General features: G+C 37.4%; 1 protein-coding gene across 1 annotated transcript in view; it reads right to left on the bottom strand.

Moving 5' to 3' along the window:
* Nucleotides 1-390: 390 nt before the first annotated feature.
* The window catches only part of KIAA0825, a 405,751-nt gene continuing 386,106 nt past the window's right edge, over nucleotides 391-20,035 (bottom strand). The window contains exon 21 of the mRNA XM_082836448.1: nucleotides 391-591. Within this exon, the coding sequence (XP_082692574.1) occupies nucleotides 474-591 (118 nt within the window). The 3' untranslated portion in view covers nucleotides 391-473. The remainder of the gene's footprint in view (nucleotides 592-20,035) is intronic.

Here is a 20,035-nt window from a genome sequence, read left to right as displayed (position 1 = left end):
GAGACTGGTAAAGTGGTGGGTACTAGAGGCAATTAAGACCTGGACTTGGGCTATGGCTACAAAATTAATTTGAAATTTTCAATTGACCCTCAGGGGGGTATGTGACTCCAACTTAACATCCAAATGTTGTATTTAAAAATCCTTCGGGAAAAGATTTCCAAACATTTTGCCTATTGCCATAGATACTTCAAGACTGAAAGAAAAAAAATAATTCAAAGGGAACACGAGATGGCAGTAGTTATATCATATTAAGAGAAAGACTGAGGAAAGAAAAACATTTGAAATTATTTTAAAAATAAAAAATATGTAGCATTTTATTCTTTACTTGCTGTACTCTTTTTCAGTTCAGAGATTACTCAGTCATTGGTTTCACGCTTCACAGCCCATCAGAGGTTCATTCTGACTAGAGTAAAAATCCTACTCCATTACATGTGATTATTTCCTAAAATAAAACTGTTGCTGTTTTCTGCAGATTACTGTTCCTCTGTGTTATCTGAGGCAGAAGAGTCCTGGATGGTACACATTAGTTTTAGATGTTCCAGCATTGCTTTTTCTTCCTCTTCTAGTCTTTCATCCTTCCTCATTTCCCACCTAAAAGAAAAATCACATCTTAGCATTTTTGTAACTTCCAAACTACAGTCAACACTCAGTTTTTCAGGGTTGAATGTGAGCAGTCACTGATTTACTGAGTGTTTGTCCTTCTTTATTCTTTTACTCAGTGCCTCTTGAGCAACATAGTTCCTTGGCACTGCTTCTGCAGAGTGGGCCAGGAGAATGGGAACAGAAGTAGAGTCAAACCAGCTCTACTCCAGGGGGAAGTTTCTAAGTATTGTTTTAAGTGAGTTTTCTATATTTCTATATTTAAAAAATGTATGGCTTCCCAGAATATGCATGCATATGAATACATCTAGAATTAGCAATTAATAAGCAAATATTTTTCATAGTATTTTCCCCTCACTGATCAACATATCAGTGGCTTTAAGTTGCAGAGACATTTGCCAGGAAGACTTTAGCCACAAGAATAATACCAAGCTGAATTTGATACACCTTAAAGGCAGGTCCATCTATTCCTAGAAATAAGATCAGATTTCAAGTAATCAAGTTAAATCACCCAAGAAAAGCAGCAAATTGTCAGCAAGGTTCCATAGAGCATTTGCTAAAGAAAAAAAAAGAAAAACTAAAGACTTTCTAATTCTGGATGATTGGGAGATACAGAACAAAATGTTAGGATATGGAACTATATTTGTATATAATCTTACAAAGTAAATATCACAATAACCCAAGAATTGTTAATCCTTCCTTCCTCTCTTATATATGCCACTGCCCCAGGAATGGCCATGGCATACTTAATCCAGCACTACAACATGGAGTCGTCTGCATATATTTCCTTTTTCTTTTCCTCATTCCTGTTTTTACCAGCCCCTAAGCCATCAACCATGATATGCTGTCTCAAAAGGATTTTAAAACCAGTGTTGATAATCCTAAAAGACCCTCTGCTAGAAGGGCTTCAAGGGGATAGGATTTCTAACAGATAAGCAGCTGTTCACTGAATGTGTTCCAGAAGTTCCCCCATTTTATTATAGTCAGAATTCCTAGATAATAAACAGCCTGTCATACACGAGGAAAGGATAACAATTTGGGGAGAGATTGTTCTGATCTTGTTTGAGTAGTGAAAAGGAGGCAAGGGCATTGCATTTTCCATAGAAACCTGCTAATAGGATCCCTGTTTCCACACGGGTTTCCTTGTTGGAGTGTTGGGTTCAATGCCTGGCCAGCCCTAGGAGGTGAGATATATATATGGCAAAGTAACTGTTCTAGTGATCAGTTTGGGAGAATCTTTTATTTGGGGGCGTTTGTGGATAGCTGTGTGTCAGAGCCAACCAGGAGAGCCATGCTTGGGGAGTGGTTAAGCATAAAGTGTGTCCACGGTAGCATGAGTCCTTACTGTCAGAGAAGCAAGTCCTGGGGGACCCTTACTGCAGGAAAGAGCAACCAACACCAGGCAAGAGGAGGAGGGCCAGAATCTGGAATGTGAGAAGTTCTCTGAGGCATTCACTATGCCTTCTACTAGGAGAAAAACATCTAAAATCTGTGAACTCAAAAGTATCCTGATTAAGAGCACATGCTCTGGACTCACTCTGTCTTTGGGATGAATCCATACCCCTCACGTACTAGTTGAATCACTTCAGGCAAGTTTCTTAACCTCTTCTATGCCTCAGAGTTCTCATCTGTAAAATGTGGTCAAAATAGTTTGACAGGAACACGGCCATGCTCATTTGTGTATGTATTGCCTATGACTGATTTCACTCTACAGTGTCAGATTTTAGTAATTGTGAGTGACACTGACTGAGACCAACTGTCCTACTAAGCCTAAATTTTCTACTATTTGGACTTTTACAGAGAATGTTGCTGAATAATGTTCTAGAATGGTGGCTTTAACTGGGGTGACACCACCTCCCTATGGGGAAATGTGGAGAGCATTTTTGGTTGACACAGTGTAGGGAGTGCTTCTAGGACCCAGCGAACAGAGACGGTAAACATCTTTAATATAGAGCAAACCTAAACAATAAAGAGTTGTCTTCCTGAAATGTCAATAGCATCCTTGCTGAGCAATATGTGCTCTAGAATCTCCAAAATAATGTTGAAGCATCCCTATTTAATTTGTGATTTTAACTGAAATAGTGTTTAGTGTTTCACTGCTTAGAATACTATTTGCTGAAGAGTAGAGGTTTTGAAGTCAGGTGCTGGATTTGAATCCCTTATAAGCTGTGTGGCCTTGGGCAAGCCAGATGAAGTGTACTTCAGTTTCCTTATCAATAAAATGGGAATCATAACAGCGCCTGCTTCATAGAGTTGCTGTCAGAATGAAATGACTAAGTATACATAAAACATACAAAGTAGTGCACAGTTCATAGCAAACACTCAATAAGTGATAACTGTTAGTAGTAGTATCATGATCATTTGGCATATTGGTTAAAGTTGCAAATAACAGAAATCCTGGCTATGGTAGTTTACACAAACAAGTGTTTATTTTTCTCACATAATAAGAAATCCAGAGGTGGGTGACTACTGGCATGGGTTATGTAGCTTGACAGCAGCAGGGCTGGTGCCTCTGTGTTTTCTTGTCCTTTACCTCATGGTTCCAAGATGACTGTTGTAGCTTCAGCATCATGTCCTTGTTTTCAGGCAGGAAAAAGGAGGAAGGGGCTAGAGCTGCACCTGACTCATTTTATCAGGGAAATAAAACCTTTCCCAGATTCCTCCCAGCAGACACTGTAGCCACACTGTCTAGGTTTGAATCCTGATTCTGCCTTTTACTGACTGTGTGATATTGGGCAAGTTTCTTAACCTCTCTGTGCCTTAGCTGTCTCATATGCAAAATAGGGGATGCTATTTTTAGCAACTTTTAAACATCTTTATTGGAGTATAATTGCTTTACAATGTTGTGTTAGTTTCTGTTGTATAACAAAGTGAATCAGCTATATGTATACATATATCCCCATATCCCCTCCCACCCTCTCATGGTATACATCTTAAGGCATTATTGTAAATAGTAGATGAGCTATGAATTCTTAAAATGTTGCTATTATTTTATGAGACTCTACTTGTATCAAGTGGCTTCCCCACAGCTCCTACCTTGATGTTCCTTCTCCTACCCTGTGCCCTTCACATCGTTTTATCTGATAAATTCCCTGTTTTTATAAACATGTGGGTAAGATGAAGTTGCTACATATTACAGTGGTTTTACTCAGTGTTCAGTTATACATTTCTACGATCATGTTGTTGTTGCCTCTTGTTTTTCACAAGGGAGACATTTCTTGCCAGTTCACTCTGTTCAGCCTAGCATGGCCAGGGCTGTTTTTGTTCTCCTGTAATCCCTTTGTTGTATTTTTCAAGTACAGTCTATAATGATGGCATTCGATCATATTATTGGCATTTCTCCTGAAACACCAATAAAACACTTGGATATAAAAATGTAACTAGAAATAAGCCTCCTGATTTAATGTTATTAAACATTTATGTAGTACTTCATATTTACAAAGTGCTTTATATTATTTATTAGTTAATTTCACTGTTAAACAACATTAACCATCTGGCCAAATTAATGATTTCAAATTGTCCTACTAGTTGGTATCTGAGGAGTGAAAAGTGAAGTCATATTGGACTTTATTCTTCTCAAACAACCCTTTTTGTCCTTCTCCTCTGTACAGCACAGTGCAGACTGGCTTCAAAGGGAGGTTCAGATCAGAGGGGAAAATTATGTCTCTGTTCTCTTCTTCCTGCTGTCCTATAAATGTGGGTTTTCTTCAGGATTCAGTCCTAGACTATTTTCTCTTCTCTCTTGGAAAGCCCCACATCTAACCCCACATATTCAGATGTTGTCTCCACATCTGTAATTCATGTCTCCCAAACAGTAATTCAGTATCTTTAAGATTCATTTTTGTCCCAAGCTCTCTAAATTCAACTTCTTGATGTTATTTTCACTCCCATTCCAATTATATTCATCATTCATATATTTTTTCATATATATATTTTTCGCTTATTCAAATTGACCATTAGCCCCCCACACTCAGTAACACAGGGTCTGAAGTTCACAAAGTAATTTACGCCTCTACTTCCAATCTTGTCTGCACTGTCAGTCTCCAGTTAAGGGACAACTTACTCTGCAGTCATTCTCACATTCCTCCCTCTGCAATCAATCCACAGGTCGGGTGCTGTGATAGTGTGATTTGTAATAAGATATAAATTTTAATCTTCTTGCCAATTTCTGGCACAGAGGTCCTAAAACCCTTGGAATTTACTGTGCAGAGAGCTATAAAGGTGTCTTTTGTTATGTTAATGGAAGCACCGAGGGTTGGAGGCTGGTTACCAGTGGAACCAACCACATGATTAGAGAGCTGGAATTTTTAGTCCCACCCTCCACCTCCGGGGAGAGGGGCTGGAGATTAAATTCCATCACCGATGACCAATGATTTAGTCAATTATGCCTGTGTAATGAAGCCTCCATAAAAATCTAAAAGGAGAGGGTTCAGAGAGATTCCAAGTTGGTAAACACGTGGAGATTTGTGGAGAGTGGCATGCTGGGAGAGAGAGCATGGAAGCTCCACTTCCTTTCCCCATGCCTTGCCCTAGGTATCTCTTCCATCTGGCTGTTCCTGAGTTATATCCTTTTAAAATAAACCAGTAATCTAGTAAGTAAAAAATTTCTCTGAGTTCTGTAAGCTGCTCTATCAAATTAATGGAACCCAAGGAGGGGGTCAGTGGAACTTCCAATCTGTAGCCAGGTCTGTCAGAAGCCTAGGTGACAACCTGGACTTGCAATTGGCATCTGAAGTTTGGAGGCAGAGGGTAATCCTGTAGGAAGAAGCCCTTAACCTATGGGATCTGATGTCATCTCCAGGTAGTCCCAGAACTGTGTTGAATTATGAGACACCCAGCTGGTGGCAGCGAATTACCTGGTGATATGGGAAATAAAAACCCTCCACACATTGGAAATGGGTGCAGAATCATAGGTGCTCATGATTTTATTGCCTGAACAGTGCAGTATTCCCCAGATATTCAGAGCTCAGGCCTCACACCACTGCTACACCAAACCTTCAATGACTGCCCTGCCCAAAGAGTTTATTAAGTCTTAGTGTTCTACCTCGGCAGTAGTTCTGTTTAGCTGCCACCATCTCTCCTCAGGGAGAAGATGATTCTCCATATTGCCTTTGGACTTATGTTTTCCCACATTTGCATGTCTACTTTTGCTATTCCATTCACTTGAAACGCCTTTCCATATATCCCAAACCTGCTCATTCTTCAGACTCAGTCCATATCTCACCTCTTTCATAAAGTCCTTCCCAACTACCTAACCCTGATGTGATTGTCCTCCTTTGAGTCCTATAGTACCTAATATCAGCACTATTTTGCTAAATTAACCATATATTGCTTTGTTACTTCTATTACTTTCTTGAGTGATTATATTGCTTTTTTTGGTCACATGTAGTATTTTTCTTTAATATTTATTTGTTTATTTATTTGGCTGCGCCGGGTCTTAGTTGCAGCTTGCAGGATCTTTAGTTGTGGCATGTGGGATCCTTAGCTGCAGCATGCAAACTCTTAGTTGCAGCATGTGGGACCTAGTTTCCTGACCAGGGATCGAACCTGGGCCCCCTGCATTGGGAGCATGGAGTCTTAGCCACTGGACCACCAGGGAAGTCTCCATGTGTAGTATGGTTTCATCTATATTTTCAGTTCCTTGAGGAAGACTTTTAATTATAACTTTTACTACAATTTTTTTTCAAAGAAGATATTTCAAATAGCAAACAACATAGTGCTTTGTACACTATACTCTGTACACTTTAAGCACTCACAAAATATCTGTTGATTGCTATGTGTTAGAAGCTTAGATGTTCCTATGTTATTCTTAGCTGGATTGAAGAAATAATAATCTTTAACCTCTAGTGTCACAACAGGTGGTAGTTGGTATCTAGAATAGGTATTGTTAAATTGTTATTTGTATGAATCATAAATATGAGGACTCTAAGAGCCTTAAAATTAGTCTCCTCATCCTTTGTTTCTACATCATTAGTTGATTTTTAAGGTCTTAAACTCAGTGATCATACCAAAAGACAACAACTTCTTGCAAGTTCATTCATTTACTAATCATCTCCATACCAGTTCTTAGGATATGCTGCTGTAGATATAGAAGAAATAGAAGACTGGCCCAATTAGCAAAACTCTGGGAAACTCTGTCTCAATGAATGGTAATGGTAGGAAATTAACTGTAGTGCACCTCTACATAAAAGACTGAAATTAGAGGACCTTCTAAGTTACTATGTTGGGCTTTTACTACATGTATAGCTTATGTTATGAGAGATCTGCTTTGGTTTGTAGTTTATTTGGTATTTATCACAATGAGCCACATTTTAGAACAGTTTTACTGTGTATAATTAATTTGCCCATTCATCCAGCAAACATTTACTGAGTACCTGCTAACCTCAAAACACTGGGCTAGGTAATGTAGAGGTGAGTTGAGCTGGATATGGTCTTCTCTTCAGGGAGCTTATTCAGACCAAAAGAGGTTGTCATATGGGCTTGACTGAGTAATTATTCTAAATCCATATTCAAAATCCCGTAAGGATTTTGTAGAATATTTCAGTTTAGGTATGAAATGTCAGTGAAAATATAAGGCACTGGTGCCATTTCCTTAGGCTTTATCTTAGCAATTGTTTGTGGGAAAGGCATAATTCAGGTATTTCTTCCTTCACTCATGAAGCAATCTGTGGTAGTCTTGGGGAATAATTCATGTCCTTCCTCATTCACCGGAAAGGTAGCAACATTAATGACAGAATGCCTCCTCACTTTTTAAAGGTCATTATCAAATCCTATGGTAAAATTGGAAACTATAGAATTTGATGTTCTTCTTTAAAGACGTTTCTGTAGAAAGGTGATTCTGAACAGCACTTAATCCCAAAGGACAAACTTTAGGGAGGGGACAGATAAAATGCTATCCTAAATTTGAGAAAAACTTCATGAATATTGTGATTCATGAATAACTATGGGAAATCTATTATAAACCAGAAAATCAGCTTTGAATGTAATCACCATGAATATAAATGGCACCATTTTTTAGTAGCTCTTTTTATCCACATAAACCACAGAATTAGAGTCTCTTATCTTTGGAGACAGGTCTTTATAATACTATACTTGATAGATGAGACCTACCTACTTTTTTTTTTTTAATTATTTATTTATTTTTGGTTGTGTTGGGTCTTTGTTGCTGTGCGCAGACTTCCTGTAGTTGCCTTGAGCGGGGTCTACTCTTCATTGCGGCATGTGGTCTTCTCACTGTGGTGGCTTCTCTTGTTGCGGAGCACGGGCCCTAGGCATGCGGGCTTCAGTAGTTGTGGCACGCAGCCTCACTAGTTGTGGCTCGTGGGCTTTAGAGTGCAGGCTCAGTAGTTGTGGCACACGGGCTTAGTTGCTCTGCGGCATGTGGAATCTTCCCGGACCAGGGATTGAACCGATATCTCCTCATTGGCAGGCGGATTATTAACCACTGCACAACCAGGGAAGTCCTGAGACCTCCCTACTTTCTGATATGTTCTCCAGACGAGGCAAATCCACAACCACATTTACCTAATGTTTTAGAACCGAAGTTTTAAGAAATGTATATAGTTTCAGTTCATCTTCCTTATCATACATTTGGTGAAAATGGAGAAATTGTTATTCTTTTCATGTAACATAGACAATTGATTTATTGCTTAGTTTTATCTTCTCCAAAAAGAATAGTTTAGAATTTCCTTCTATGTAGTAATTTTTTTTTTTTTTTTTTTTTTTGCAGTACGCGGGCCTCTCACTGTTGTGGCCTCTCCCGTCGTGGAGCACAGGCTCCAGACGCGCAGGCTCAGCGGCCATGGCTCACAGGCCTAGCCGCTCCGCGGCATGTGGGATCTTCCCAGACCGGAGCACGAACCCGTGTACCCTGTATCGGCAGGCGGACTCTCAAGCACTGCGCCACCAGGGAAGCCCCTAGATAGTAATTTTTAATACTTTAAAAGTTTTGTTTTTCTCTGAACTTTGTATTGAATCTCTAAAGTAGTTAAATAATAGGAATCATACATGGGAGCTACGAGGCCTTATACCATTTTCAGTAGGAGCATTAGGGAATGAGAGGATGGCAAAAAACCTCACTTTGATAAGGGATCAGAGAGAGCTTTGCAAACTTATTTCTAAATTAAGTTAGTTATTCCCTCAAGCTAATTAAGGTATACTAGTTTGGGGAGAATTCAGTAGGAAAAATGAAAGCATTAAGGTAACTCATTCAAACAAAAAGGTCAAAAACGCTTAAGAATATCATTTATTTGTACTGTTTTATTTTCAAACTTAGAATAGAGATTTTATTTTGAATATTATAGAGGTTTTTGTGAACTGTAAAGGATGTTCAGTGTTTATAGAATACAATAAATGGAAATCACATCCTGGCCTTTGGAAGTTACAAAACATAAGCATTTCTTAAAATAAAGTGAGTTATTCCAACTCCTGTCAAATTACTTTGCCTCAATTTAACACTTCAATATCCAGAAAATAAGGTTTGTCTGTTTATTTTATGAAAATACATCACAGTTTGTTAATATACCACTTAGAACCCCTGAAACCCAATGCTATCTATATTTAATGTATAGAAATATATAGAAATAAATAGAATAAATGAATAGTGAAATATATATTAAATATATATATATATAAATACACACATCTGAAATCCATACTCAATATAATTAAATATCAAAACTTGCCATCATGAATTAGCAGGTTGGTTGCTTGCTTTAGCCAAGAATTTGTTATATGTTTATGATAACTAGCTATATATGCAGTTTATCTAGCTATTTCTGCAAGAATTCAAATGGATGTTCTTTTATAAGGTAGTTGATTTCTTTTGCTACTACTAATACAGTAAAATGAATCGTTCCAAGCTAGGAACAAGCAGCAAAACCCTTAATTTGAACTTATAGTCTACAGAGACTATCTGCAACACAACTTAACTTTCCAGCAATTTGTTTTAATTAATATGGTTTTTTCTATGTATTTAAGTGGGAGAGTTATATACCAACCAATGGGACAAGTAAGAATGCTAACCGTAACATTTTAAATACTTATGGCTTAGGGAAAACATAAATGGAAGCATAGCCATCAGTAGTAATGGAAGCTGAACTTTTCCGTTACCAGTAAATTACCCATATTTCCATAGAGACTTTTTTCTCCAGTGGATTTTTAAAAATTCTAAGAGTTTAGATAGAAGTCCAAGGTCATGCTATTTGGCTAGCACTCACTGCTGATACAGAAGAAATGCCCTTTGCTAGGAGAAGTGTCAAGACTGCTGTATATCGTGAGAACCATATTGCTCTTTTTTTCTCAACAATGTATTTTTCTCAGAGTAATGTACAATTTAATGAATAAAAAAGTCTTTTTCTTTTCTAGCTAAATTTGATGTACTTGGAAGTTTTCATGGACTGTGTTCTATAGACACTTGGTGTCTATCCCATTTACTAAACTGCTATGTTAAAAGTTACATAAGCTATGCCAAGAAATGTTATTCTTGCTCCCAAAATGATTGTTTAAAAAGTCTTATTTTCATCAAGAAGAAAAGGATTACATATTTGCAACTCTAAAACTTCTAAAAATTGAATGCATTTATACTAGCCATGTAAAGCTGATGACAACCCAGGCATCACAGGTTGATTTGGCAAGCAGACTGGCACAAGGCTAACTAACCACTGCATAACCACTTCTGGGGATAACAATCTGATTGAAAGCACTATTTATAAACGTGAGCTCTATCAGCTGAAATGCCTGTTTGCAACCTCTCATTCAAATTAATAGCATCATCATGTTTAGAAAAGGATTTGAAATATAGACCTGGCTCATATTTTATTTAAAATTGGCTAAAAATTTAGAACGTTTAAAACTGTTCTAGAACCTAGGAGAAAATGAGAGCTCTACATGGTTAATGGTGCCATTATTCTTCATTGAGTCACTGCCTATGTATTCATATTCACATAGTATCCAACGTTCTTTCATTACTGAATGAATGAAATTATTTACTGAATGCCTACTATGTACTGGCACTGGGGGGGTTTGGAGCATATAATTATGACAGCTAACGCTTACTTAGCAATTTCAATGTGCCAGGCACTGTTCTAAGGACTTTGCATATAGTAATTCATTTAGCCCTCATAGCAACTTTAATTAATTTAATTTTTTTTTATTTTATATTGGAGTATAGTTGATTAACAATGTTGTGTTAGTTTCAGGTATACAGCAAAGTGATTCAGTTATACATATACATGTATCTATTCTTTTTCAAATTATTTTCCCATTTAGGTTATTACAGAATATTGAGCAGAATTCCCTATGCTATACAGTAGGTCCTTGTTGGTTACCTGTATTAAATATAGCAGTGTATACATGTCAACCCCAAACTCCCAATCTATCCCTCCCCCCCACCCTTACCCCCTGGTAACCATAAGTTCATTCTCTAAGTCTGTGAGTCTATTTCTGTTTTGTAAGTAAGTTAATTTGTGTCATTTTTTGTTTTAGATTCCACATATAAGTGATACCATATGATATTTGTCTTTCTCTGTCTGACTTACTTCACTTAGTATGATAATCTCTAGGTCCATCCATGTTGCTGCAAATGGTATTATTTCATTATTTTTATGGCTGAATAATATTCCTTTGTATATATATATATACCACATCTTCTTTATCCATTCCTCTGTCAGTGGACATTTAGGTTGCTTCTGTGTCTTGGCTATTGTAAACAGTGCTGCAGTGAGCATTGGGGTGCATGTATCTTTTCGAATTATGGTTTTCTCCAGATATATGCCCAGAAGTGGGATTGCTGGATGATGTGGTAGTTCTATTTTTAGTTTTTTAAGGAACCTTCATACTATTCTCCATAGTGTCTGTACCAATTTACATTCTGACCAACAGTGTAGGAGGGTTCCCTTTTCTCCACACCCGCTAAAGCATATATTGTTTGTAGACTTTTTGATGATGGCCATTCTGACCAGTGTGACATGGTACCTCATTGTAGTTTTGATTTGCATTTCTCTAATAATTATCGATGTTGAGCATCTTTTCATGTGCCTCTTGACCATCTGTACCTCTTCTTTGAAGAAATGTCTATTTAGATCTGCCCATTTTTTGATTGTGTTGTTTGTTTTTTTGATATTGAGCTGCATGAGCTGTTTGTATAGTTTGGAGATTAATTCCTTGTTGGTCACTTCATTTGCAAATATTTTCTTCATTCTGTGGGTTCTCTTTTTGTTTATGGTTTCCTTTGCTGTGTAAAAGCTTTTAAGATTAATTAGGTCCCATTTGTTTATTTTTGTTTTATTTTCATTACTCTAGGAGGTGGATCCAAAAAGATATAGCTGCAATTTATGTCAAAGAGTGTTCTGCCTATGTTTTCCTCTAAGAGTTTTATAGTATCCAGTTTTACATTTAGGTCTTTAATCCATTTTGATTTTATTTTTTGTGTATGGTGTTAGAGAATGTTCTAATTTCATTCTTTTACATGTAGCTGTCCAGTTTTCCCAGCACCACTTATTGAAGAGACTGTCTTTTCTCCATTGTATATTCTTGCCTCTTTGTTGTAGATTAATTGACCATAGGTTTGTGGGTTTATTTCTGGGCCTTCTGTCCTGTTCCATTGATCTATATGTCTGTTTTTGTTCCAGTACCATACTATTTTGATGACTATAGCTTTGTACTATACTCTGAAGTCAGGGAGCCTGATTCCTCCAGCTCTGTTTTTCTTTCTCAAGATTGCTTTGGCTATTCGGGGTCTTTTGTGTCTCCATACAAATTTTAAGATTTTTCGTTCTAGTTCTGTGCAAAATACCATTGGTAATTTGGTAGGGGTGGCACTGAATATGTAGATTGCCTTGGGTAGTATAGTCATTTTGACAATATTGCTTCTTCCAATTCAGGAACATGGTATATCTTTCCATCTGTATCATCTTCGGTTCCTTTCATCAGTGTTTTACAGGTTTCCAAGTACAGGTCTTTTGCCTCCTTAGGTAGGTTTATTCCTAGGTATTTTATTCTTTTTAATGTGATGGTAAATGGGATTGTTTCTTTAATTTCTCTTTCTGGTCTTTTGTTTTTAGTGTATAGAAATGCAACAGATTTCTGTGTATTAATTTTGTATTCTTCACCTTTACCGAATTCATTGATGAGCTCTAGTAGTTTTCTGGTAGCATCTTTAGGATTTTCTATGTATAGAATCATCTCATCTGCAAATCGTGACAGTTTTACTTCTTGTCTTCCAATTTGGGTTCCTTTTATTTCTTTTTATTCTCTGATTGTCATGGCTCAGACTTCCAAAACTATATTGAATAAAAGTGGTGAGAGTGCATACCCTTGTGTTATTCCTGATCTCAGAGGAAATGCTTTCAGCTTTTCACCTTTGAGTATGATGTTAGTGGTAGGTTTGTCATATATGGCCTTTATTATGTTGAGGTATGTTCCCTCTATTCCCACTTTCTGGAGAGCTTTTTAATCATAAAAGGTGTCGAATTTTGTCAAAAGCTTTTTCTACATATTGAGATGATCTTATGGTTTTTATTCTTCAATTTCTTGATGTGGTATATCACACTGATTGATTTGCAGATGTTGAAAAATCCTTGATTCTCTAGGATAAATCCCACTTGATCATGGTGTATGAACCTTTTAATGTACTATTGAATTCAGTTTGCTAGTATTTTGTTGAGGATTTTTGCATCTGTGTTCATCAGTGATATTGGCCTATAATTTTCTTTTTTTGTGATATCTTTGTCTGGTTTTGGTGTCAGGGTGATGGTGTCCCTCACAGAATGAGCTTGGGAGTGTTCCTTCCTCTGCTGATTTTTGGAATAGTTTCAAAAGGATAGGTGTTAAGTCTTCTCTAAATGTTTGCTAGAATTTGCCCGTGAAGCCATCTGGTCCTGGACTTTTGTCTGTTGGGGATTTTTTAATCACAGTTTCAATTTCAGTACTTGTGATTGGTTTGTTCATATTTGTGTGTGGATGATTTCCTACCTTTACTGCATGTTTGCCTTTACTAGTGGGCTCTTCCATTTGTAATTTTCTTGTTTCTCGTGGTGGCCTTTTCTTTTTCACCTAGAGAATTTCTTTTATCATTTGTTGCAAAGCTGGTGTGGTGGTGCTGAATTCTCTTAGCTTTTGCTTGTCTGTAAAGCTTTTGATTTCTCCATCAAATCTGAAAGAGAGCCTTGCTGGATAGAGTGTTCTTGGTTATAGGTTCTTCCCTTTCCTCACTGTAAATATATCATGTCACTCCCTTCTGGTTTGCAGGGTTTCTGCTGAGAAATCAGCTGATAACCTTATGGGAATTCCCTTGTATGTTATTTGTTGCTTTTAATATTTTTTCTTGTTGTTAATTTTTGTCAGCTTGATTAGTATGCATCTCAGCATGTTCCTCCTTGTCCGTCCTGCCTGCGGCTGTCTGAGCTTCTTGGACTTGGGTGACTGTTTCTATTCCCATGTTAGGGAAGTTTTCAGCTATTATCCTTCAGATATTTTCTCAGGTCATTTCTCTCTCTCTTCTCCTTCTGCAGTACCTATAATGAGAATGTTGATGCATTTAATATTGTCCCAAGTCTCTGAGACTGTCCTTGTTTCTTTTCATTCTTTTTCTTTATTTTGTTTCATGGCAGTGATTTCTACCATTCTTTCAGCTCACTTATTCTTTCTTCTGCCTCAGTTATTCTGCTATTGATTCCTTCTAGTGTATTTTTCATTTTAGTTATTGTACTGTTCATCTCTGTTTGTTTTTTCTTTAGTTCTCCTAGGTCTTTGTTAAACATTTCTTGTATCTTTTTGATCTGTACCTCCATTCTTTTTCTGAGATCATGTATCATTTTTACTATCATTATTCTGAATTCTTTTTTGGGTAGATTGCCTATCTCCACTTCACCTAGTTGTTCTTCTGAGGTTTTACCTTATTCCTTCATCTGGGACATATTCCTCTGCCATCCCATTTTGTCTAACTTTCTTTGATTGTGGTTTCCATTATGCAGGCTGCAGGGCTGTAGTTCTTCTTGCTTCTGCTGTCTGACTCCACAGTGGATGAGGCTGTCTAAGAGGCTTGTGCAGGCTTCCTGGTGGGAAGGACTGGTTCTTGCCCACTGGTGGGTGGAGCTGGGTCTTGTACCCCTGATGGGCAGGGCTGTGTCAAGGGGTGTGTTTACTGGGCAGCTGTGTGCTCAGGAAGACTTTAAGCAACCTGTCTGCTGATGGGTGGGGCTGTGTTCCTGCCCTGTTGGTTGTTTGGCCTGAGTCATCCCAGCACTGGAGCCTACAGGCTGTGGGGTGGGGCCAGGTCTTGGTGGGAAAATGGCCTCCAGGAGTGCCCATGCTAATGAGTACTCCTCAGAACTACTGCCGCTAGTGTTTTTGTCTCCACAGTGAGCCACAGCCACACCACACCTCTGCAAGAGACCCTCCAATACTAGCAGGTAGGTCTGGCCCAGTGTCTTATGAAGTCACTGCTTTTTTTTCCTGGGTCCTGGTGTGCACAAGACCTTGTGTGTGCCCTCCAAGAGTGGAGTTTCTGTTTCCTCCAGTCCCGTGGAATTCCTGTGATCACACCCTGCTGGCCTTCAAAGCCAGATTCTCTTGGGGCTCCTCCTCCAATTGCCAGACCCCCAGGCTGGGGATCCTGACGTGGGACTCAGGACTTTCACGCCTGTGGCAGAACTTCTGTGGTATAATTATTTTCCAGTTTGTGGGTCACCCACCCAGTGAGTATGGGATTTGATTTTATTGTGATTGCACCCCTCCTACTGTCTCGTTGTGGCTTCTTCTTTGTCATTGGATGTAGAGTATCTTTTTTGGTAGGTTCCACCATTTTTTTTGTTGATGGTTGTTCAGCAGTTAGTTGTAATTTCGGTGTGAGTTCACGTCCTACTACTCCACCATCTTGTCTTTGTCTAGCAACTTTAATTATTGCCACACACGAGGAGTTACCCAGGGTCACACAACTGGTCCGTGGTGGAGCCAGGATTCTAACCCAAGCAGCTGGCTCTAGAGTTAATGCTCTTACCCACTATAGTACATCTACTGCAACCTATGTCTCTGTGTCTCCTATAATAATAAGTGAAATGTGAGCTGCTCACAGTTTAAGACCAGTTAATATCCACTGTGTATTTGTTAACAAATTAATTAATAGGAAAAAACAACAACAACAGTCTCTTTGCACCCCATGATGGCAGGCCAGAACTGGAAGCCCTGATTTATTTCAGACCCACTTGAGTTGAGATGCCTCAACTTTTACAGTGGTGGCAGATTAGGAGCCTCTCAAGACAACTCCCATTGCTTCAGCTCTTTGGGGATGATGGGACCACTTCCTCACTTCCCATCCTTACTCCTGGGGAACTAATTAGAAGTACTGCTTCCTCTAACTTCATGCTGATATCAAGGAGGTTGAGAGGCATGATAAACAAGATCTTGGGGCTTCCCTGGTGGCGCAGTGGTTGAGAGTCCACCTGCCGATGCAGGGGACACACGTTCGTGCCCCAGTCCGGGAAAATCCCACATGCTGCGGAGTGGCTGGGCCCGTGAGCCATGGCCACTGAGCTTGCGTGTCCGCAGCCTGTGCTCCGCAACGGGAGAGGCCACAACAGTGAGAGGCCCACGTACCGCAAAAAAAAAAAAAAAAAAAAAATCTTTACCCTCAAAGAACTTATATTTGAATGGATATCAAAGCTATTTCAAGAAATGTTTTCATCTTATGGCCCCTTCAGTAAGCTGAGGTGCCCGCTTCAATAGCTACACAAAATGTGGAGTATATTATGTGTCCAGACTTGGTCACTCTTTCCAAGATTCTTGCTGTTTCAGCTTAGGATATTTAACATGAAATCACCACTGCAATGTGGTGCCTCCATAGATGAATTTTAAGTTTTAATAATTTTTCATTTTCACCTTTGAGAGTAGCTTTGTATACATTTTAAAAATTAAAAAATCAAAGCAAAACACGGCCAACACTTTGATGTGAGTCCAAGCTTTGGTAAAATGCATAAAAGTAACACCAAGTCCAAGAGAAATTGAAACTCTAAGCACATTTTGCTTGCATTCATTACTTGTTTCTAATTTAATAAATATTTCCCAGAATGGAGTTTGTAAATCAAAGTAAATATATATATATAAAATGCTTACTTATTCCCTTTTGGGTTCTATGTCAATTGTGTACATTTCATAAATATAAACATAAGACGTATTTGCTAAGGAATTACATTTGTTGATGTGGCAACCTCATGGCTTAAAGTATAAAAAATTCATACCTTGTCAATTATGAATTGCATTTCCCCCATTTGTATAGAATATGGAATTTTTTTGAGTACTGGCTAAAAATGTACATGATACTATTTCAGATGTAAGTATTGCTTAAAAAAAAAAAATCAACATCACCCTGCCTTAAGAGATGAAACATCTGAAAACTATAATCCTTTTAAATAAATTTAAAAAAATCTATTCTTTGCTCATTTATTCAGCTTTCTTCTCACTATAGCCAATTACCAACCTTATCAGTCCATTTCCTTTTATTTATATTTTAGTCGAATGAGTGTCATAACAGGAAGGAAGTATGAATACCCTTTAATACTTACAGATTTTTTTTCAAATTTAAACATCTTTCTTGCTAAGCAGAATTAATGCACTGACTCACTCCCACAGCTATCACCCTGGATGCCCTTTTTCTATTTCATTACCATTTTGTGTATGAACACATCACTGGTGTGGTATTTATCTTGATAGGTAGTGAAAAAACAGTCTTGCCTCAAAAAGCCATGCCATGTTTCCAGCCCTTGTTTATAAGGCATCTTCCAGCAGCAATCTCACTGCAGAGTTGCATGTACTAAATGGTGGCCCAACTCAGATCAGTGGTATTCTCCCTGAGTAAAATCCTATGTATGCTGTCAATTTAATTGGTGCCACAGATAACTGTGACCCTTTTTCCCCTTCAACTGCTTATAGTCATTTTAAGATCTGTCATCACAGCTTAAGGTATGATTATGTCTAATAATGCTTTATTTTGCAGTGGGTATATCACAGTTATTGGCATATACAGAAAATTCTGACTGACATTTCCAGAGCTTTTTGGTGACAGAGTAAGTAAAGCAGTATATTACCTCTTTCTATGACTGCCAGGTGAATAACCCAACACAACTACCTAATACTTGAGAGAAGGCTTTACTATTTTGGAGAGCCTTTTCCCCCATTTCACATCCCCACAGCACTTCCCTGTATTCCTCTCCTCTGAGTTTATCTCCCTAATTTAAATTCTAACTTCAAATATATCAGTTGACTAATATTAAACTTAACTTCCAAAAGGAGTCCATTTAAATACCTTCCTTCTGTACTTAATGATACAGATTTAAGGTCGAATATTTGTCATTTTTTAATGGAAATAGCTAGGAAGCATTAAAAAATAAAGTGAACAATTGGCATTGAAATATTTGGTAAACAAAATCATTTCAGTTATTTCTGTCCTACCACCTAACCTATTTGCCATAACCTATGAATTTGGCCAAAATGCAGGAAGTCTAATTCAAGCTGACATTCAAAGGTTATTCTCATTAATGTCTAAATTTTCATGTTGAGTTCCTGCTACTGTATTACAATTCTGATTTCCATATCAAATTTATTAAGTTTTCTTTACTGTTAAAATCCATCATTGGCCCAGCAATATACAGTAGAACCAATAATGTCTATTGATGTTTAATATGCCTAACTTTGTTGTAAATTCAGTTTTTAAAAACAAGGTCTTTGCCAGCCCTTTTATTTATAGGCAATAGAGTATACTCAAGAGGATCTTACCTAACAATTTAGAATTATCATTACAAAATGTAAAAAGCCTGTTGTGGGCCAATTCGTCTTTAACATTAGCCAGAAGATGAACTTTGCCCAAAGAATTCTTTGGAAATATAGTATATTAATGACCCAATGGAATAAACACTTGACCATCAAAAAGCACTGAGTTTGAAAAACTGCTTTATCTTAACCCTGCTTTATACAACATAAACAGATTCATTACTGCTGAAATATGCTGCATCTCTAATTTCATTTTCACAAAACTTCAACACACCACTGCAGAATCCCGATTAGTTCTCTCAGTAAATAACTATGGCATTACCATTATTATTGTTCACTGGAAGTCCCTATTTAGAAGAAGAACAACAGGGAAATTACTACACAGTATTCCCCACCCCCAGGAAACACATAAAAACACAAGTACACACACACCCATAGATAATAAAACACTGGAAAATGATAAGAATATTCAAGAAAATGCTTTATCTTTAGCTGTGATTCAGCTATTCAGCTAACTTTATCTAATGGTATATTATTCCATTAGTTTTAAAACCCAGGAAAATATTAGCAATTGAATATTATGAGGAAAAATGTCAACCTAATTATGAAATGAAATTAAGCTATCAAGCAATGGAATACTGTGAATCATTAACCTTAAATTCTGTATTACATGGAAGCAGAAAGCAGATTTCAGATAAAAGGCTCAGACTGCATACTGTGAAATATTTTACTTTTACCTGCTCCTAGATTCTGTGGGTTTCTTTTCTGTTTCTTTTTCTTTCCTTAATAACTCAAATTTTCAATTACTAGAATTTCATTCCCATTCAGTTGCTATTAAGCTAGCATTGCCTGTGGGATCTAGAAATTGAATTGATGAAGTATAACCAACCTTTTTATAGAGAAGGGCCATTCCTCTCAACTCTCCTAAGCTTTGAAATTCTTGGTGTTGTGTTGTGGAATCCATTAATGTTACAGAGGGAAAGTGACAAAAGATAGTAATGCAAGACTCTAGGTACCTATGCTTCAAGCCATGAGTTATGATGGATGGGTATTACAATTTGCTAGGTGATGGTAATTAACTAGTCTAGACTCCTTTCAAAAACTACTAAGCTACTTAGTGAATGTTTCTTAGAAGCTATACAAACTTCATAGATCAGATAACTGAACAAAATACTGGCATATAGAAAAATATTTTTGGAGTGCCTACTATGAGTCAGGCAATATATTAGGCACAGGGGATAACACCGTGAATACAATAATTATTGCTCCTTCTCTTATGGAACTTACATCTGTGGCAAAGAAACTTTGGGCAAGTAATCAAATTGAATGAATTAATGAATGGCAGTAACTGCAAAAGTCAATGGTCATGTCCTTTATATTTCAATAATTTTTATAGTTTTCTATATATGGATCCTGCATATTTTGGTTAGGGTTATTCCTAGAAATTTTATGGTGTGTATGTTGCTATTATTCAGAGATTTTTTTTTTTTTTTACTATATCTTCAGTTTCTTACTGGGATATTGATATTTTTCAATATTTTTCTTATATTTCATAGCCTTACTGATTTCTAAGAGGATTTTATGTGGTATTTTGGAGTCTTCTAAGAAATATTCTCTGCAGTTAATAACCATTTTCCCCTTTTCCTCTCCAGCAGTTAGTCCATTACTTCTG

This window comes from Leucopleurus acutus, assembly GCF_964270905.1.
Source record: "Leucopleurus acutus genome assembly, chromosome: 3".
NCBI classification, from domain to species: domain Eukaryota; kingdom Metazoa; phylum Chordata; class Mammalia; order Artiodactyla; family Delphinidae; genus Leucopleurus; species Leucopleurus acutus.
The sequence above is the reverse complement of the archived record's forward strand: the minus strand, read 5'-3'. Positions and strand labels throughout refer to the sequence as shown.